The sequence below is a fragment of the Acyrthosiphon pisum genome, chromosome A1, assembly GCF_005508785.2.
Source record: "Acyrthosiphon pisum isolate AL4f chromosome A1, pea_aphid_22Mar2018_4r6ur, whole genome shotgun sequence".
NCBI classification, from domain to species: domain Eukaryota; kingdom Metazoa; phylum Arthropoda; class Insecta; order Hemiptera; family Aphididae; genus Acyrthosiphon; species Acyrthosiphon pisum.
In genome coordinates this window covers 97,080,558-97,102,717 of record NC_042494.1, presented here as the reverse complement: position 1 = coordinate 97,102,717, position 22,160 = coordinate 97,080,558, and the positions used below count along the sequence as shown (strand labels likewise).

The 22,160-nt window shown below is 27.5% G+C and overlaps 3 protein-coding genes across 4 annotated transcripts in view; 2 read left to right on the top strand and 1 right to left on the bottom strand.

Annotated features, from left to right (window-relative positions):
- The first annotated feature begins 1,968 nt into the window (after positions 1 to 1,968).
- LOC100570078 (RNA-binding protein 42-like) lies at positions 1,969 to 4,402 on the top strand. Its single transcript, XM_029486298.1, has 4 exons — positions 1,969 to 2,018; positions 3,103 to 3,116; positions 3,388 to 3,612; positions 4,153 to 4,402. The coding sequence occupies exons 1-4, from the start codon at positions 1,969 to 1,971 to the stop codon at positions 4,365 to 4,367; spliced, it is 504 nt and encodes a 167-aa protein (XP_029342158.1). The 3' UTR covers positions 4,368 to 4,402.
- A 4,683-nt stretch (positions 4,403 to 9,085) lies between these two features.
- Positions 9,086 to 19,458, top strand: LOC100169064 (alpha-mannosidase 2). Its single transcript, XM_008188743.3, has 21 exons — positions 9,086 to 9,479; positions 9,558 to 9,698; positions 9,824 to 9,889; positions 10,932 to 11,251; positions 11,335 to 11,475; positions 11,619 to 11,779; positions 11,889 to 12,084; positions 12,161 to 12,341; positions 12,422 to 12,606; positions 12,763 to 12,951; positions 13,012 to 13,084; positions 13,352 to 13,549; positions 13,875 to 14,044; positions 14,151 to 14,354; positions 14,430 to 14,614; positions 15,111 to 15,238; positions 15,310 to 15,462; positions 15,534 to 15,656; positions 15,730 to 16,002; positions 16,075 to 16,223; positions 18,957 to 19,458. The coding sequence occupies exons 1-21, from the start codon at positions 9,381 to 9,383 to the stop codon at positions 18,982 to 18,984; spliced, it is 3,363 nt and encodes a 1,120-aa protein (XP_008186965.1). The 5' UTR covers positions 9,086 to 9,380; the 3' UTR covers positions 18,985 to 19,458.
- A 451-nt stretch (positions 19,459 to 19,909) lies between these two features.
- LOC100161521 (protein singed) overlaps positions 19,910 to 22,160 on the bottom strand; it is a 12,602-nt gene continuing 10,351 nt past the window's right edge. For both annotated transcript variants that reach the window (XM_001949831.5, XM_029487846.1), the window contains exons 4-7: positions 21,377 to 21,533; positions 21,083 to 21,244; positions 20,862 to 20,998; positions 19,910 to 20,802 (exon numbers count right to left, since the gene is read on the bottom strand). In XM_001949831.5, coding sequence (XP_001949866.1) covers positions 20,600 to 20,802; positions 20,862 to 20,998; positions 21,083 to 21,244; positions 21,377 to 21,533 — 659 coding nt within the window. In that variant the 3' untranslated portion in view covers positions 19,910 to 20,599. The remainder of the gene's footprint in view (positions 20,803 to 20,861; positions 20,999 to 21,082; positions 21,245 to 21,376; positions 21,534 to 22,160) is intronic.

The window sequence follows — 22,160 nt, the reverse complement described above, 5'->3', positions numbered from 1 at the left end:
TCACAGCTCGTCGTGTCGAGTGAAATTATCACGGTTACCACACTTACCAAACGATACCGCATACTTGAACTTCCTACGACACAACGAGGTGTGAATCCCCCTTTAGTTGTAATGATTATTAGTGTAAGTGAAATTCAATGTGGGTACCACTCTCGTACGCCAATGCACATGTCAATAACTCGATAGCAATAAAAAATATTTTGAAAATTTTATCATTTATAGAAAATGGAAATATAAACAACCAGTGAAAAATTCATGTATCTACGGTAATTTGTTTTAAAGTTACACCAAAAACCAATTTTTCCAGTTATTAAAGATTCCCGTTTTTCTTTTGTTTTTTACGGCGCTTTAGAAAACTACCGGAAAAATTTTACTTTTGACCCCCCAAAGTACCAACTAGATTAACTCTCCTATCAGAAAGGATACTGTTGAAGAAAATCTAAGCATTTGTACTGTCCTAAAAGGTAATGACCGACACAAAAAAAAAATTTTAAATAAATATTAAAAAATTAAAAAAAAAAAACATTGTAAAATCAATACATTCATCGTTCACTCAGAATCTAAAATCGTTGAAAATAGTGGCCCAATCACCAGGTCCACCTGTTGGCTGTTATAAATGTAAAACTGCAGTGGCCTAATTCCCGGACGCCCGTGGCAACTCCCGAATCTATGATGATAGGTACTCTTTTATAAATTTTCATAGCTTTATGTTATTGGCTACGACGATAAGCTTTAATATACGTTGACGTTGTCGATGACATTTTATTTTAATGATTTTATTGCTTACAAAGAATATTTTATACATTCATTTAATGACAAAATTATAATCCTATTATTTAATATTTAATTTAAATAATAAATCATAATTCTATTTACTTTTTTATTTATTTTATTTTACTCGTTACTTTATTTTTTTTTATTTATATATTTTTTATAGTTTTGGACTCCATATATTTAATTTATATTATTTCAGTTTATTTAGCTAGTGTAATCACTAATCGGTATTTGTTATTTATTTGGTTTCATATTTTTAGTTAAGTTATGTATGTTTTCACCAAAAGCGACGCCATATGAAAAAAATAAAAATAAATCATAATTTAATTACCAATGCAGTTTTTTTATGCATTTTTTTTGGTTAAACAAAAAAACTTGTAAAAATGAAAAGACAGCAAAATTCTTTCTGCTTGTAGGCGAATAATTGCTTAATCCATCGCTGGAATAAACACTAACTATTTTACTGTTACTTATTAGTAGTTTTTACTTATCAGAGACTGGTTCATTCTGGTAGATAGCTATAATATTAAGTAAGTTTCATATAAAATAGACAAAGATTTTTTTGTTAATAGTTATCTACGTGTGATATTTGTAGATAAAAATGTAAACTGCAGGGTTTGAATTGTTTCTATTTTAAAGAATAATAAATTATTAATATAGGTATTAACATTAACAAAATTTTTTTTTTTTTAATTATGAATAATGGGAGACTATTTCTGCCTATTACTTATTAGTCATAAATCATAATATATTTTATTTTAAAAACTGCACTAGAATATCTGCATTTCATTTTGCATTCGAGCGACTGACTAATGTTATTATTGTTATCCGTCTTCATAAACAGTCAAAATATATAACTTAATAGGATATTAAAATATTATACTATGTGATTGGTGATTCTGTTACATAAACTACAGTTACCATGGTTATGTTTGTTTTTCCACCGTGGTATAGGACTGATAGGTACCTAGTTAGGCCTATGGATATAATATTAAGACACTATTTATCTATGTACATCTATGTGAAATGGTTATTAATTGCATGTTGGAATATCACTGAACAATGAATATGTAATGCAACCTTTAAAACTTATAGTTATCTAAAAATGTGTCATTAAAAACCATTCTAACGTAAAATTGTCGTAAAGTAGGTATACCTAAACATTTTTTTTTCGTCAATCATACTCACAAAATCATGGCTAATCATTTTAAGAAAATGAAACTTATGGAAGAAAAAATGAACAGGTAATTTCCACTTTTAGTCTATATGCAGAGATAATTAATCTATATCTATAAAACACAAAAATTGTTTCTATACCTATGTCCTTTATGCATTCGTAAACCGTTCGTAATCCGATTGTGAGGAAATTCGATACCTACAGAGATAGATTTAGACCTTAGAAGATATATCTAGCCTATAGGCTAAATTTTGTAGCAAAAAAGGTAAATAAAGGTCCAACCCCGGAACGTTCTCAAACCGGGATTTGAGATTTACGATAATGTTCGTTTATCAATGGTTGCTATTGGTTTTTATAATAATAATAATAATTATTATTATTTATGCGATGAGCCTACTGTGTATTTTAGTACCTACAGAATGCCTCAAGTTCAAACCACGGATTCGGTGGACCAATTGTTTGCATTTGTTGATACTTTAGAGTTTGGAGTTAAATTTTACAGTTACAATTTTTTTTTTATTAACTAGCATTGCCGGGTCAGCTAGATTTTTTTAATTTCAAACTTGCTTATAAGTTATATAAAGTTATATAAGTTATACGTTGAACCCGCATGTGTTGTCTCTGTCTTACACACGGACGCATAACAAATTTTCGTTCGCCAGTTTCAATAGTGTGCTTTTAGTTTTGATATTAGAGTGAATTGGCCCATTATCAAACATTTATGTAACAACATTATCTGTGTTCCCTCGTTGTTTTTTACAATATTTTAATTTTTAAGTGAATTATGAGCATTTTCAAATATTAATGTTTTACATACTCATAAATCACATCAAAATTGAAAATTCTATAAGGAATTAAGGTCAAATTCATAACAAAGCCATCTTGATAAATGTTTTTTTAAATATATGACATGTCAAATTTACTATGTATTTGGTATAAGTTATACTGTTTGGTTCCGACAAACTGATATTGATTTCGTGTAAATACCTGTTTTTGAGGCCAATACACTAAACAATTCATTGCATATTATGGACATCTGGTATATTAGAAAAATTATAGTTGATTTTAAAAATATAGTTTTTTGAAATTAAGAACATTGAATTTTTCATATAATGTTTAAATATATTTAACTATTTTGAATGTTCATTTAGATTTGAACAAGATGGTTTAAACAATAATGTCAATGATAATAATAAAACTAAAAATTATTTTAAAAAAATAAAAATACATAGTCATCATTCACAACAATCTCCCTTGGCTATTACATTATCTAAAGAAATCAATTCACTGTTACAAAATCAAAGCGCATCCACTTTAATTTCTAAGTAAGACAATAAAAGTGTCTAGGTATTTATTTATATTCATTATCTAACACATATTTTATTTTATTATACATATTAAATTGTTAAGCAAGTTTAAATAGTAAATATCCATAGTTGATCTTCCATTTTTTATAAGTAGATACCTTATAATACTGTTTAGGACAAAAACTAAGTCTTCGATAGGTAAAAATGAACCAAACAGCAAAGCACACATAGCAATTGCAGCCGCTGGATGTGCATCGTCATCTTCCAAAATATACGGGACAAAACAAAAACAATTCTACCGTAAAGCCGCTGGAAAGGTTTGGTACGATCCAACTTTGGAGCAATGGCCACATGGTGAGCATAATAATTTTACTCGTATTTGTTATTTGTATATTCAATTAATTGATTATTATTTAACTTATTTTAACTGAAAGGTGCGAGAAGGTGAATATTTGCATTCATCGTGTATTTAATATGTATGTAGGTATAATATTAAATAATTATTGCTGGTCATTACTTTTTGTTGGGCTCAAAACGATACTGGTTCCTTAAATACTAAATAAACTTAGGTGGCATGGACATTGGACATCGGACTTTTTATGGATATAAATAATAAATATACAATATACTTACATACTTATAATATTTTACATAGTTGAAAGTATTGTACCTAAATTAATTACTTTCATTTGATCTTTCCTAGTTCCATTATTTTTTAAGCTATCCATCATTCATCAAATGCCAAATATTATGTTTGTGTTTGTTGCTACCCACTGTTGAATTTGTCGCAAATAAAAAAAAACCACTATACATGATGTATACTATACTAGCCTATAACTTATAAGGTATATGTAAATACTTGTAAACATGATATAATTTAAAATTATCACACAGATGATTTTCGTTTATTTGTGGGAAATTTGGGAAGAGAAGTTAATGATCGCATGTTGAGTATGCCATTTATGCAGTATCCTTCATTCGTCAAAGCTCATGTAGTAAAAAATCGAGAGACAAGCATGTCACGTGGTTGCTACGGATTCGTATCGTTTGGAAATTCTGTGGACTATTTACGAGCTATCAAAGAATTACATGGTAATATAAAAGATTAATGTAAAATAAAGTAGGTAGGTATATAATAATATAGCTGTGTCCGTACTCCGTATGACGTGTCACTATATACCTATATATAATATATTATCGAATATATGTCTACCTTTACATAATATATATATATTATATAGGTGGTACCAGTGGTGGTCAAACAGGAAGGGGATGATAAGGGGTTGAGCCCCATGTCCATTTTTCAATATTGATAGTAACTTTTGGTATAAAACCGTACCAGGAATTAATTTCAATGATCAAATAGTGGGCATAATATATCAATTGCGCCGAAATGACCATTTTACCTATGAGATCTATTGATTGCGCCGCGAATCAACTCCGCCGAACTTTTTAACATATTGATTCCGGCGGCTATCGACTCCACTGAACTTTTATGGATACTGATTCCGCCGACTATCAATCCACTAAATATTTGTAAATTATTATTTTTAATAATAACAAAATGTAAAAAGCTTACATTTACATTTGTGTTAATGTTATTTTATGGTATAAAATATGTTTTATTTCATTAGTACACACTAACACACAAAGGTGCCCATAAATCAGAACCTATAGGGGGGTGACAATATCATAAAAAAAATAACTAAGGACCAACCAAATTAATTTTATTAAATAACAGAAAATATAATATACACAACATAGATATACAATGTACTTATGTTATAACATATTATAATATGTCATGTATTGTAATATTATCATTAAAAATAGTTTATTATTTACAATTACAATCATTTCACATTTGTCTAGGGGAGTGACATGTTTACCAATTGCGCTCGGTATTTTCTGGGTCGATTGACAAATTGTGCTTTTCTTTTTAAAGAATTAGCAACAATTTGCGTGTTAATAATTGGTACTTATACTGACCTAAAATTTAAGCAGCGCAATTGGTAAACTGACCCGAATATACAAATTCTGTTCTAGGCGCAACTGGTCCATGCCCGTCACCTCCTTGCACCCCCTAATGTGCGCCCTTGCTAACACATTAACACTGTAATTCTATGATAATTATTTAAATAACAAATAGATAATATAATAGGTACCCATAATTTTACATTATAATATTATATTTTATTATTTTTATACTATATAAATCTATTTAAAAAAATGACAATTTTACACAAATTTGTAAAATTAATAATCACTATAGGTACCTATTTATTTGAGATAAATTATTTTAACAAATTTTACATTGTATTTTATTGTATTATGTATTATATTATTATTGTATTATATGGTATATAATTGGGTTATATTGTCCACTGTGGACGACAATGTTTGAATTATTTTTTGAAATCTTTTTCATTAAATTAAAAAAAAATAAATTTACTATTAGGTATAGCAAACTGTGTGTACATATACTGTTAATTAAAAAAAATCTTTACAATAATATGATAAATCGGTTATTGTTTAGTAAACAGTCAGTGAAATCAACATAAACAAATTATCTGACGGAATCGATAGTCGGCGGAATCGACATAAACAAATTTTCGGTTGAATTTATATTAAAACGGGGAATCCAAAAGACCCCCAAATAGTATATGTTAAAATATCATCCCCCCCCCCCCCCCCCAATATATAGGTAGGTACTATAAAGTATAAACACAGAATAATTCTGTGTTATTCTGTACTATAAAAGCCCAAATCAATGATACTATAGTAGGTATATACCTAGTGGTATACCTAGGTATATACCTAAGTATATTACTTAGTATATTGTAGGTATATAGGAATAAATATATAAATTATATTCTTTATATTTCAATTAAGTACCTATATCATATAAGCTAATAAACTATAAACAATAAACATAATATAATAATGATTAATACGTATGCTCATAGTTTATAGACTGTTTAAAAACTCTATATAAAATAATAAAATAAATTAGTGAAATGGGTGCTGAAGTTCTAAAGAATGAAGTGAGAAGATATAAAAGGTGAAATAGGAAAAGAAAAGTAAATTATATAATTAAAAATATGGTTAATGATTTCAGGAAAATATGTCGGAAGTCGCCCAATGAAAATAGAAAAAAGTAATTGGAAAAAAAGAAATACTGAACTCGTGTTTAATAATTTGGAATAGCGTCTATATGGAATTTGTTTTATTTTGATGACCATATTATATTATAGTTCTTACTTATTATTTATAAATTTAATAAATAATTTATGATATTTATTAATATACCTACCTAAACTATTTAATTTTACCGTATAGCATAGAAATAAGCCATAGTGCATTAGAGCTATATAGCAACCTTGATAAGCCTAATAATTAAAAGTTAAATAACTGTTTAAAAGTATAAAACTATAAAAAAAAAAACGAACAAATATTCAAATATAAAATGTCTTTAAGTAGCTCAAAAATCAAAACGAGTCATTGGTATAATAATATACGAGTGCAGTTGTGCATACACTCACTGATAGGTAGGTACACACACATGTGTAGACATTTCTTAATTCTTGAACACACATATTTTAGTATAAAATATAAATGTATAATAGTAGGTATAGTTAGCCCAATGTAATAGGTATACGTTCGTGCCACGTCTGCCGTCTGGTACACTGGTACACTCTTACTTACATACTTTTCAAATATCAAAATTATCAATAATAATCTAATAATCTAAGACCATTGGCTATGTCATAGAGTAATACTTCTATATTACTAATTACTCTATGGTCTATATATATTATATTGTAATTTTTCATAGATAATTGAAGAATGGATAGGCTATGTTAATGCACACAACGCAAGAGGTCGCGATCTTTGATGTGGAAGAGAGATAGACGCGACGGTCTGTCACTCCCGCAGTGGACGTTTTTTATGTTCATTGAACTATTCTTTAATCTATGCATTTATTACATAGGCGCAACTAGAGGCTAAACACTGGGGGTGTTAAAATTATGTAGAGAACGCAGAGCCCTAAATAACATAGGTACCTACTTCGATTTTATAATAATTACTATAACCATTCCTAAATGCACCGTAAACACATAATATAAGGACACTAATATTTAAGTAGATCAACAGTAATATACCTGATAAACACAAGGTATATTATATTATTTAGGTGATAAAAATAGTAACCTGGAAATATAAACGTGTAAAAAATGTGGTCAAGGGGGTACCGCTTTACTATACAGTAGTTGTTGAGAATGTCGTTGTAATATAGATGTTATATTTGAATTAAATTTGAAAAATTATCTCATGGCTATAAATAGTTCATAAAGAGTTGAAATTGTTTGAAGAATTTACGATGTATAGAAATTGCTGTTATAAATATTTGATGAACATTTTGAGTCTATTGAAAATACAACAAAATCTAAAAAATCGATTGATGGGAATTCGATTTCCCGCTGAATATTGAATATCATAACAATTATAAGTTCAAACATTCATAAAAAATTAATATTCCGTTTAAGTATACCTTTTTATATAGACAGAAAAACTTATGTGAAATCTTTTATAAAAATTAGCTATAAAAAGAAAATCTTTTATAGATTTCTAACTGAAAAATAATTAAAAATATTTGAAAAATTTTTCATAGTTATAAATAGCTCAAAAAGGGTCAAAATTGTTATAACATTTTACCATGTAAGGAAGATTTTAATTTTAACATTTCGTAAGTATCTAGGATTATTCGTTTTTAAATTACAACAAAATATCAAAAATTGATAGATGAAAATTCGTTAATTTACTGATTGAAAATTCAATGTTGTACACATTTTAGATTCAAAAAAAATGTATGTTACTTCCAGTAACTTTTTTTTTGTTTAAGGTAGGACCAATTATAAGGAGTCTATTCTAGTCTATTACATTTATAATGTAAGCTATGAAAGGAAAAACTTTTATAAAATTCTAACTGAAAAATGTTTTGAACATTTTCGAAATTTTGATGAATCCTAAATTCTAATATTTTATATACCTAATATACAATAATTTGTGTTTCTGCTAAAAACGAAATAAAAGAAATAAAAAAAAACCTTACGTAAAGTTAAAAACCTATTTTTTTCATAGGATTTTTCAACTTTTGGTGTTTTTGAACTCCGGTGCTAAATTAAAGTTTGGGGTTGCTGAAGCACCCCCAAGCACCCCCCCCCCCTATTTGCGCATATGGCATTTAACTATATGTTTTATTTAGTTCAATGGTTATGTTCTTAATAAATAATAACAACTTATATATATCTTGGGCCGTGACATACAAGAAATAGATTTTTTTTATCATGTATAAAAAATATTACATGACGTCCACTTGCGGGAGTGAGAGACCGCCTTCTCTCTTCCACATTAAAGACCGCGACCTCTTGCGTTATATGCATAGATGGTTATATCTATGTACCTATATGGCTATAGTTATATGTAAAGTACGGATTTTGAAGGCATTTGCCTTTTTTTCTATTGCTCAAAAACAAAGTTATGTCAGAAGTCAGCTACAAATTCGATTTATACTACTTATAAAATAAAATAAATGACATTTTATTTTGCTTTTTTTGCGTTTTTTGTATATTTATGCTTTTTTTGGCATTTATTTAGTTCATAGATCATAGTTCGTGGTAAATGCATACCATACATAGATTAGTTATATACATAATATATATATTACTCTATGATACCATATCCCCTATCCATTCTAAATTCTTCTATTATCTATGTGGTTTTTTATCAAACTTCACAATATGATAAGAAAAGTGATAAAACAAGTATAATATGATAAAGCAAAAGCGGTGAATCAGTAAAATGTAAATGGTGATTGGTAATTGAAATTAAAAAGTGAAAAATAATTAGCAAAATTCAGTATTAATTCATTATTTAATTAGCCACGTTATTTAATATGAAAACAAATTTCACAAAATAAAATTCACTATACTAAAATTATATGATACAACTTTATTATTTTCATGTAGTTTGTAATATTATTTATTCAAATTTTTGTTTGAAACTTTGTTGAAAAGTTGTCGCCCACCATGATTTAAAGAACTATACTACAGAGAATAAAAATGAACTTTAAAAAAAGATTTATTTTATTACTTCTATTTTTAGTTCTAATTATATGCTTCATTTTGTATTTACTATTGGAGAATCAAAATATTTACTCGGCAAGTTTCAAATAATTTGTAAATTGTTTTATTGTTTTTTTATTATATTTAATGGTTTTTATATACATTATATTTTAGCAATTTGAAACACTGAAAACTCCAATTTCTCAAGTAGAAAAGTTACAATTACAGTCAAACAAACTCAACACACAAAACACAAATAATTTCGAAAACATAGATAAAAATAATGAGTTTGCAGAAACATCTAGTCTATTCATGGTAAAGTTTAATTATTACCGACCTCTAGGTACTATTGATCATTATAAATCATCACCATACTTTGTAGTTAACTATTTTTTTTTTTTTTTACAATAATATTTTAACTTTTTATTGTTTGTTTTCAGTCTACATCACATAATAATTTTGAAGAAGCATATTTATCGAGTGGAATATGTGATCCAAATATTAATGTAAGTAATGTTATTACTATTAATTTTAGACCTTTATTTAGAACACAAAATTTGATTTTTAAATAATATTTAGGCCATGAGAACAATACTAACTGTATCGATATTTTTTGATTAATAACAATTAAGTTACTACTTACAAACAATTCACTTTTTAAGTGAGCTGTGTTATTACTTATTAGTTATTAACTTAGGGTCAAATTGAAAGGTTTGTAGTTAACTTTGAATCTTGTCTATTTTTCCGCGCTATTTCTTGAGAACGACTAAATGTACAGAAATAAACAAGATATATTCTGAATCAATCAAGATGATTCCTAACAGAACATAATGAAGAAGTTTTTCTAAAATTTGATTGTTTAGAGCGATAACCACTGTCGCCGCCGCACCGCGTTACAATTCGATGTTTGTGTACCTACCTATGTGAAATAATTTAACCCAGATGGTCAACTAGAAGTCGTGGATTAGATTTAGTACTTGGTACATTTTTTAACGTGGTTCTAATTATCTAAACTTTTCTGACATTTCTAAAAACAATCTCTAAGATTTTCGTCAAATTCAATTGTGTAATTTTTGAGTATATAAGCTACAAACGTACATTGGGCTTTAAGATAATATAGTCTTCTTATTTGAGGCCATAAGTGCAACAATTTGATGTATGCTTGTACCTGATCCGCCTGAGCAACTAATGGTAACCATTTATTCACACAAAAATATTACTAATTTCTTATATTACTATTATAATCTGCAACCAATAAACATAATAAAAAGTTTTAATTTCTACTGTTAATCTCAAAATCCGTGTTAGTGACCACCTCTTTAATATGTGAATATCAGAAAGTCCCTTCTTATTGCAAATCTAGATCATTAGAGTAACCACTATTCCAAATTTCAAGTTCTTACATCTTGTAGTTTTTGAGATTTAACGATGAATGAGTGAGTGAGTGGTATTTGGCTTATATATATATAGATTATAATAAATTTATCTATATGAATTTAAGAATTTTAAATTTAAAGTCTTAAACGATTGATAAAATTTAATTTTTAGATGTGGGATTTATATGATAAGCTACAATTCGATAATATTGATGGAGGTGCATGGAAACAAGGTTGGGATGTCAAAATAACTAAAAGACGATGGAATGCAAATAATAAGTTAAGGGTATTCGTTGTGCCCCATTCACATAATGATCCTGGGTGGAAACGAACCTTTGAAGAGTATTATCGTAGTGATACAAAGAATATATTAGACAATATGGTGATTAAATTATCAGAAGATCGTAGACGCAAGTTCATATGGGCAGAGATGTCATATTTATCATTGTGGTGGAATGATATTGACCATAGTACAAAAACTAAAGTGAAGAAGTATAAATTAATATTCTTGAATTGATTATTTTAATTACTTTTGTTTATATGATAAATAATAATATATTCCTATGTATGTGTAGATTGATTGACAACGGGCAATTGGAAATAGTCACTGGAGGTTGGGTAATGACGGATGAAGCAAACACCCACTATTCATCAATGATCACTCAACTTACAAATGGTCATCAGTGGTTACTGAGAAATTTAAATATTACTGTCAAGTAAGATTTAATACTTTCAGAAACTATTATTAGTTTAAATGTAGTGATAATTGTTTTAATTTATTAAGCTGGCATTTAAATGAAAAAATTATTTTAAGTCACTATTATTATTATTATTATTATTATTATTATTATTTGTACAGTTCTAGCTGGTGTATCGATCCTTTTGGTGTGTCTCCAACTATGCCATATATATTGAATAGAATGAAATTGTCTAGTTTGGTCATTCAACGTACTCATTATTCTATTAAAAAGTATTTGGCAAAACAAAAACAATTGGAATTTCGATGGAGACAACATTGGGGTACGCATTATTATAGAAAATAATGCTTATATTCTATATAGACTTTATATTATTCATCTGTAGAATAGCAAAATGATTTGTTCCTATTTTAATTCTCATTCCCATTTAGATACAGAATGCAATAGCAATAAAAATGAGTTGTTTACACACATGATGCCATTTTACAGTTATGACATTCCTCATACCTGTGGTCCAGATCCAAGTGTTTGCTGTCAATTTGATTTTAAAAGATTCCCAACTTTTGGGCTAAATTGTCCTTGGAAAGTATTTCCAGTACCAATAACTCCATCAAATGTAAATCAAAGGTTAAACATTACATTTTAGAAAAAAAATGTACTTTAATATTTTTTTAATTAAGATAAACCAATTATTTATTAATAGAGCATTAATGTTATTGGACCAATATAAGAAAAAAGCCGAGTTGTATAATACAAATGTATTACTCGTTCCTTTGGGGGATGACTTTAGATACACATCTGCCAAAGAGTGGGATTATCAGATGAACAACTATCAAAAATTATTTGATTATATCAATAGCAATAGTGACTCGTTAGACGTAGAGGTTGTTTTATGCATTAATACTAAAAAGTTAAGTATTATTTAATTCTAATAGTTAATTTTTTTTTTTTTTTCATTTATTAGGCATCATTTGGTACATTAAGTGATTATTTCAAAGCTATACAATTGTCATCTATTTATAAGAATTTCCCAACATTGACTGGCGATTTCTTTACTTACGCAGATAAAGATAATGATTACTGGAGTGGATATTTTACTTCCAGACCATTTTACAAATGCATGGATCGGGAACTAGTTGCTAGATTAAGGTATGTCTATATTGTTTATAATGTATAGGCTAAATTTATTTAAAACAATTTAATATGTATCATAATATTCTATTCTGTAGATCTAAAATAATATCACTCAAAAGTCAAAAGTGTTATTAATTTTGTCTAATATTTATTTATGTTTATTTTTTTTAGAGCAACAGAAATTTTATGTTCATTAGTATGGCTTGGTGCACCTTCAAATCTGACTTCCTGGTTATGGAAACCAAATTCTGAGTTGTATAATTATTTACAAGCTGCCAGAGATGCTCATAGTTTGTTTCAACATCATGATGGAATCACAGGAACAGCGAAAGATGCTGTAGTAAATGACTATGCACAAAAGTAAACTAATACTATTTGTTTATAATATGAATACATAATGAACTATTATCGTTATTTCAGGATGCTGGATTCATTAACTAATCTAAATCATATCATTCAACACTGTATATATTTTCTGTTATACCAAGAAAAGGTTTTCTTTTTTTTTGTAATAAACATACCTATCAGGACCGGATTGTCCACTGGAACGGACGAGACTAGTATAATAAGGGGGTCTTAGGTAGGTTAGGGTAAGAAATAGTTTTGTATTTGAAAATGTTGGGCTCAACAAACAACTTAATGCTTGGAGCTGCTGCTTTTGATGCTTTCCTATATCCGGCCCTGATACATATTATATATACTTTGATAAATTTGTTGGTAGTTATATTTTTAAAAACATGAAATGTTTATTTTGTTTTAGGAACAATATGTATTTGATACAAACATTAAATACTTTGATGTAGATCGTTCAAGAGTCTACACAAACAGTATTGCACAATTTCATGTTATACAGTTTGCTAATAATCAAGATTCGCAGAGTGTTATTGTGTTCAACCCTCTGACATCGGTCATCAGAAATGAAATAATCACTTTGGTCGTGGCAAGTGAAAATGTAAAGGTTAGTCTTGTGAAATAAATCTATTTGTGATGGCTAATGCTTAAAATATACGCAAACTATTCATAAAAACAATAAATGATTAATGGACTACGCTGAGTATTTATATTCATGATTTTTGTTTCAATACAGCATGCATAATTTAATATGAACAGTGATCAATGTTTTGTATTTATAAATCAGTAAATTGTTGATTCCATAAACAATTTGACAATGCACATGTGTGAAAGAAATCATTTGAATTTACTAGCTTATTAAACATTTAAAAGGTTTAGCTTTCAAACATTTTGGGGTGATTCTATTTGGTTTTGTATGTCAAACAATACAGGTGGTCAATTCAGAAGGTGCAGATATTTCATTTCAAATTGATTCTACCTGTAATCTTCTAGATATGCAGTTAATGATATCTTGTTTTCAATTACACTTTATTGCCGAACTTGGTCCTCTGGAAATCAAAAAGTATACAATTATCAACTTGCCCACAGACATTAGTACCAAGTAAATTACCAACTTTTTTTTATAGAAAACTAAATTGTAGAATGTTGTTTTTTTTCCTGTTTGCATTGTTGAATATTGATATTATTTATTTATAATTTTTCAATAGGAAGTATATGTCATTAATCAGTGTTTATAACCCAAAAATCGATGATGTTTTGGATCCTAGGGTATATATTAAAACTAATGATGTTGAAGAATTTTCAATTGAAAATAAAAAAATTGTTGCATCATTCAGTCGAAACGGTATGTTACAAAATATTACTCTTAAATCTTCTGGAAAACAATATCCGGTTTCATTGAAATTTGTGCAGTAAGTTAATTTATGGTGACTAATTTTGTAGAATAGTGAATACATTTACTTGAAATGCCACATAATTATTTTTAGATACAATGTAGCTCATGGTACAGACATGAGTGGTGCTTATTTATTCATGCCATCGGGGGATGCTGTTGATGCCCATGTCACAGAGCACAATCCCACAATTTATGTGATTAAAGGACATATTTTGTCACAAGTAGTAATTCAGTATAGTAATGTAAAACACTCGGTACTCCTCCGTCATACAAAAGGTAATTAAAAAAAGTTTAAAATTGATTTCTTTACAACATTGATATATTGTTTTGTAACTACCTAAGTAGTGTACAGTACGTATGAAAAATCAAAAGATAATGGAATGTAATAAAAAGTCCACGTTTTCAATTTATCTAAATTATTATTATCATGTAAAATTAAACACAAAGATCAATACAAATTACCAGCAATCCACGGCAATTGTAGCAATTTTATATGCCCGAGTAAAATTTAGAATTTATATAAAAATATACCACAAACTAAGATATTATTGACTGTAAACGGTGGATTAAAATTGTTTGTTTTTAAATACCTTATCGAATTAATCTAATTAATTTACCTAATAGTTATGAACTTAAATATAAACTAAATTTGAAATGACTAAACATATTTATTTAAAATAAAATAAGCTATATTATTAAAATTGTAGCTCATGAAAAATTTTATTTGAAGTATATTATATAAGTATGTAGCAACTAACAATTTTTATTTTAGATACTAGTTTTGTTGAAATACAAAATTTAGTTGATATCAGGCAACAAATTAATTATGAACTTTCAATGAGAGTTACCACCGAGGTGAATAATGATAATATTTTCTATACAGACTTAAATGGATTTCAAGTAATAACAACAAATCTAGGATTGATATACTTATAATGTTGGTTTGTTGTGATAATTTTTATTGTTATTAGATGACTAGGAGAAAATATTATAAAAAACTGCCAATCCAAGGAAACTTCTATCCAATGTCTAGTGCAATGTACATAGAAGATGACACTACTAGAGTATCGTTATTATCAGTCCAACCTTTGGGTGCATCTTCATTGTATAATGGCCAAATGGAGGTTATCACCTATATCAAATTTTTAATTTAATTTACAAAAACAATTGTGTTCAATTGGAATCTGTTTTCTAGGTCATACAGGATCGTAGGTTGCGGCAAGACGACAATCGTGGGTTGGGCCAAGGGATTTTGGATAATGTTCCCACTTTGACATTGTTCAGGTTACTTGTTGAAGAAAACATAGGAAACTGTCAGGTAAATATAATTTCTTACAAAGATTAGGTTAGGTTAGGTTATTTCATACAATTTATCTTCACAAACAATCTAGATGGATGTACCACAACTTACAGCACTTGGGATGACATCTATGTCGACAATGTTGTATCCTCTTGTGCAGTTAATTGATACATCGAGATTCGATCATCTCGAAGATACATATGTTGATAACAGGTTGTCACTATTACCAAGGGATGTTCACTTAGTTACAGCTTCGTTGATTATTCAGCATTTAGAACCGGCTGTAGGTTTGGTTTTTCATAAAACCCAGACAACTCAATGTTATGGTTTTAGAGAAGCCAATCAGGGTGATGATCCAAATGCAGTAAGTGATCGCTTTTCATGGTCTATTTTTGGAAATATTATATTATATATTATTTTTAATCTTAATTTGTAGATAGATCTTAAATCACTTGTATCTTTGTCGACTGAAAACATAACTATTTATGAATCTTCGCTGTCATTTGTGCACATTGGACCAAAACTAAATGTCCTAAAACCACAATTAATGGAGCCAATGGAACTAAAAGGATATTTGATAAAAAAGTAAAAACTAATTTAAATCGATCTCATATATTTTGCCATACAACTATAACCACAATTCAAGATATTATACAATGTTATTCAACAGCATATTGTAGAAATTGATCTCCAGAGTGATGCGCACAGTTTATGGAAATGTTCTAGGAAGAATTAACTCTAGGCATTCTCAGTATATGTAATTATAAATGAACATAGGCATAAAATGGGGGGAGGGCTCTAAAGGAGGCTATTGATCCTCTGGAATGTTGTTTGGCCCCCAATGCAATTATTTCAGAGAAGGTAAAAAACTCAAATAACTCAAATAAGTTTTTGTTCAGTTATAATATTTTGGAATTCTTTTTTTATTATATTTTATTAGAAAATTACATATTATTATGGCTTTTAATTAAACTGATTATCGCATTGTTGGATATCAAGGTTAAAACCCCTAAAAAATGCTTTTATACTGCAAAAATTCAAAATAAAGCACCTTAGTCTGTCCAACGAGAAAACGCACTGCATACCGACCAAAACTGGTTCCCCCTACTAGTTTCGATGGGCAGTGGCGTATTTAGAAATTTCAGGATAGGGGCAACACATATTTGCCGCCCCCCTCAACAGTAAATGTATTTACTAATATACTGTATATAATATATATAAATATATAATAAATATATACTAATTTAAAATTGTAATGTTACATTCAACAAGGAAGGTATAATTAGACATTTAAACAACATTATTGTACCAGTTAAGAGTGAAAAAATATTATAAATAAAATAGTAAATCTTTCAAAATACCTACATGTGTGACGACAAACGAATAATTTGTTAAATAAAAATAAAAATTTGCCGCCCCTCTAAATCTTTAAAAATTTGCCGCTCTGGGCAATGGGACCCATAGCCCCTACCTAAATACGCCCCTGTCGATGGGGAGGGGGGGGGTGCAGAATCGGCGCGTTCTCTCTCTGGACAGAGTATATACAGTGTACTTAAATATTTTTCATTTTCAACATGTCATAAATCAATAAAATATTTTTTATTTAATTTCATAAATATTTTGCAGGATTGCAAAATTCCAAGTCCTCTATGTGCACTTTTAATCTAAAAAAAGTTATTTTCATTTAAATTTCCGTCGCCGTTAAAATTTTGATTTTTATGCCGTACAAGTAGATTTGAAAAATTATGATTGATAATGTTAAATTAGATAAAAACCTTCCATTATAAGTTTTTTTAGTTAAAATCTTAAAATAAAACTTCTTATTCTGATTCAAGGGATACATGAAACGTGTAATAGAAAGAACATTGTATAACTATGGATAACAAATTGTCATAGATATATACAACAACTATAATAGATTAGCCGTCTTTATACTACAGTTGTGATTTATGCTGAAGTCAACTACAATTTATAAAGCAGGCAATGTTAACATTTATTCATATACATATATACTGTGATAATATTATTTTATAAACATTGCCTGCTTTGTAAATGGCAGCTGACTTTGATGATAAGAAAGAGACGGCTATCTAGATGTTGTATATATCTATGCAAACAGTATACAAAGTGCATCAAAATCCCAGCCCTAATTATTACATATTATGGAAGGTGTACATGGGATTGACAAATAATAGAATAATCCAACACAAATAATTACATAAATCGAGTATAATAAATTAATATTTGATAATAATGTAATACTAATAATAGTTTTTTATAAATATGTAAAAAAAAAAAATGAATTAACATTATCATACCCACTTTACTTAAAAAAAAATATAGTGAAATGATAATACTAAATATCTAAACCATTACTGTTTTTTGAATATTATATATAAAATATATTTATTTTAATTGACTATAACTATATCATATTATATATTATATAAAAAAAAAACATTGCACACATTTCTATAAAATAAACTAGATGAAGGTAAATAAAAAGGATAGAACATAATTTATAAATATGTATACTTTAAAGATATAATCTTATTATTTATTAAGGTGCAATATAAAATAACTATAATCTAAATTTATTATACTTATCATGTGCTTCAGAATATCATACTGTCTAGTTTCAATCATATAAATTGATAGGCATAAAAATGATGTGGTTGTAATACATTTTACTGAAATGTTTATATAGAAAATAAAATAATTATTACTAGAATTAATTATAGAGCTTAAGTTTTGAATCACTCGATCACATTGAATTAAAAAAAATTAAATTCATTTCTCAAAATAGTTTTGTTCTCTTATCATAATATGCTATAAGTAAAAAAAATGTTAAGCGTTAATATTTATATAAATACACATTTATGGGGTATAATCAAATTATAAATATAAAGCATACATATTTTTAACAAAAAAAAAAAATTATATATTATATATATTAAAATAAAATTACAAGTATAAAATTGCAAACATAATTTTAACACAAAAATAGTTTCATTAAACATATTAAAATAAATACCAAACAGTCTCCATAAATGCGTAAAAAAGTTATTAAATATTATGTTAAATGAGTATTCTATTTCTTTGGAAGACTAGTAACCAATATAAATAAGTTATATTGAAATCTAAGACAATTTGTATACCTCTCTTATTCAATATTTAAGTATAAATTTATGATATATTGTGACCAACATTGCCTACACAAATTTAATTTTTTTATATATTTTAATGTCTTAAGTTTTTATTCCCTATAGTTACTGCAAATTGTATTTTTAATAATTTAATTGTTTGATCTATTTTCAGGTCTTCAAATGCAAGTATTAAGTACTAAATGAACATATATATATATATAATATATATAATATATATAAATGTTGAATATAATATTATAATGTAACCAACATTGCTTGCAAAAATCTAATTGTTTTTGTAACCTATACATTTCAATGTATTGAGATTTTATTCCATATATTTACTGCACATTGTATTTTTAATATTTTAATTGTTAAAAAAGGATTTCAATTTATTTTAAAAATGTGTAATTATCTTCATTATTCACATAAAAACAATTATTTGTTATGCCTTTTTTATTAAATCACATTAAACTAAACACAATAGGAAAATATTGAGGTTGTGTTTTGTTTTTTTATTTTATTTAAAATATTGAGAGCATATTATATATTAAATTATTATATGATTAATACATAATATTATGTAATATAAACTTAGGTCTAATGATTATATAATCTTGTACAAAAAGTGTAAAATGTAAAATAAAAAAATGTTGTATGTTTATAAATATATTTGTTTACAATTTGTTTAAAAACAAAATTATACCAATATTGAGCAATATAAATCTGTTTAAAAAACCTGATTTTATTAAATTTATTTGTATACATTTATATTACCTTGGGTTATAATAAAACAATTCAAAAAATATATTATTGATTCATTCTTTTAATACATATTTTTAAGTAAATTTAGTCCCAGTCATAAAAATATTGTATTATTATTTATTGTTTGTTTTAATAAGTGTTTTAAATAAGTTTGTTTTTAAAAAAAAAACATAGTTGGTTATGAACCATAAACTATGACAATCATATATTTTTACGTAACCTTACGAGGTGCACTGATTATACTAAATTATAAGTATGTATATATAAAAATTATTCATAATAATAATAGTATAAATGGTACACTATGGAAGAAATTGATAATTATCATTAGCTGTACTACTGTTCACCTAAAAAATATAGTGTTATCTTATCACTACAATCGTATTATCTTAATTTGTGGTTCAAACATGTTTCAAAAACAAAGGAAATATTCCACTAGATATATAAAATAAAATGGAATCGATCATAATATAGAAAGATTCACTATACAAGCATTTATCATTGGGTATATTTTGGACCAACATTTATCAACAACAATGAGAAAGCTGTGTTAGTCAAGTTAAATTCAGAATTATGAAAATATGAATTGTATACCATTAAATACTTTGAAAATCGCTAAAACTAGATGTAAATTAAATTAAACTGTATCAATATATGGACAATTTACACTGATAGTCAAAATATATTTAGATTAGAAGGTATGATACTAATGACTTATATTTAAAAAATATCCTATAAGTGATTAATTATGATATTAAGATTTCAATTATTTTACTCAGATAGGATAATAAGTAGAATTAATGAGATTGAGACTTGTTTGAAATATGTTATTATTTATATATAATAATACAAAATAAACTTGGGTATATATCTTAAACTATTTGACTAAACATTATTATTGTTTATTGTTATACATATATTAATATGTATATTTCAAATATCCCATAATATTTATAAGCACACCTACTATTATTTATTTTAGTTTTATTTGCCCATTTGGTAGTACACACATACTCGAATATATCATTATATTATTGTTTATTATACTCATTAATATTCCCATTTTGTGGCATTGTTATAATCTCCATCACCAAGTTTAAACATGCCATTTTTACCAGCTGAAAGATAATAACCCGTAACACTTTTAATGCATATTCTCGTTGGTTCTCTCAATTCAATAAAAAATCCTTCAGGTACATCAGATTCCACAGAAACGCCTTCGTCATTTGCATGCCAATATTTGTTAGTTTGACCTAAATGAAAATGAGTAGAAATAACAATAAATTCTTTAAACAAAACTTTATGATAATACCTTTAAAAAATACAATTCCTTTATCAGACCGTTCAACTTGGATAGTCTCATATGATGCCTTATTGCATTCAAGGCGTAAGCCTGATGATGATTTGTAACCAACGAATCCTTGGTCACATTTTAATACCAATATTGGTCTAAAAAATAAATCAATACTAATGTTCAATATAGGTACTTTGATAATTTGTAAATCAAAAACATGTCAAATATTGAGTACATACCTGTTTATGAGGTAAAAGAAATACTTGCAAGCGTCATCAATTGCATCAACATTTGCATACAGATGTCCAGACCGCTTTGTAGAGACATATTTACCATTGTTCGCTCGGAAGCAAACCGACCCATCCCCCTGCCATGCCAACTCAAATAGTGCATTCGACGATCTATTTTTTTTTTTTTACAAAAACAATAGATTCATTAATTATTATAGTATGATCAGATATGATCAGATATGAATACATAATAAATTTGCGATTGATATGTAAAATAATACGAAAGATGAATAATTTACATACTTCTTATCGGCAACAGCTTGTATTCCACCTCCGGTTTCGAGAGTCCAATACCTGTCCTGCATCGTGCGTATGTACCATCTTTTAGTGGAAGGATCGAATTCCAGTTGGAAAGTCTCATGATCGGATATTTCGTCTTGGTTGGCTGTTACATCCACCCCTGTAAACGGATTATATTTATAAAAACAAAATATTACTCTATAAGAAGCCATTGAAATTGATACTTATATTAAATCGATAGGAACTAGGTACCTACTAGCTACTAGTGATAAAATACCTAGATATTTCATTGAATTTAAAAACAAAACGGCAAAAATAAAATAGCTGATATTATAAATAGATCCATTTTTTTTTTTAACTCAACAAATGGTATATTTCTAATTTACCGGGCACCCTTTTTTTTGTAGTTTTTTTTTTAAACATATGTAATTAAGTACGCTGAAAACGATAGTCAAGTCAGAATTTGGCGCACGGACTTAGTTTTGAAGTTATGGCCTAACGAAGTTCAATATTTCGCGATTTTTACGCATTCACGCATCACACTAGTTTACTACGTCTATTTCGAATATTGATATTTTTTTTTTTCGATGAGTGACGCAAAAGTGCAAAACGTACCTTGTAACCTACTTGAGGTGGCGTGTTGCATAGCAAGTTGAGGGATATTTAGATTAGCGGAGCGAAGCGACGGCGCCGAGGAGCGCCGCAAAACGTGTAATATACATACATACCCATACTACGAAATAACCACAATGGCAATAAACGTACTTTAAAACAATATTTTGAAAAC

What these genes read in the sequence shown, in the direction of transcription:
- LOC100570078 (XM_029486298.1), top strand. Translation starts at nt 1,969, where the DNA reads ATGGCTAATCATTTTAAGAAAATGAAACTTATGGAAGAAAAAATGAAC. An exon ending in TTTGGAGCAATGGCCACATG is followed by an intron (nt 3,613 to 4,152) that starts GTGAGCATAATA and finishes ATTATCACACAG; the next exon opens with ATGATTTTCGTTTATTTGTG.
- LOC100169064 (XM_008188743.3), top strand. Translation starts at nt 9,381, where the DNA reads ATGAACTTTAAAAAAAGATTTATTTTATTACTTCTATTTTTAGTTCTA. An exon ending in CCATCAAATGTAAATCAAAG is followed by an intron (nt 12,085 to 12,160) that starts GTTAAACATTAC and finishes ATTTATTAATAG; the next exon opens with AGCATTAATGTTATTGGACC. An exon ending in AAAGGATATTTGATAAAAAA is followed by an intron (nt 16,224 to 18,956) that starts GTAAAAACTAAT and finishes ATCTATTTTCAG; the next exon opens with GTCTTCAAATGCAAGTATTA.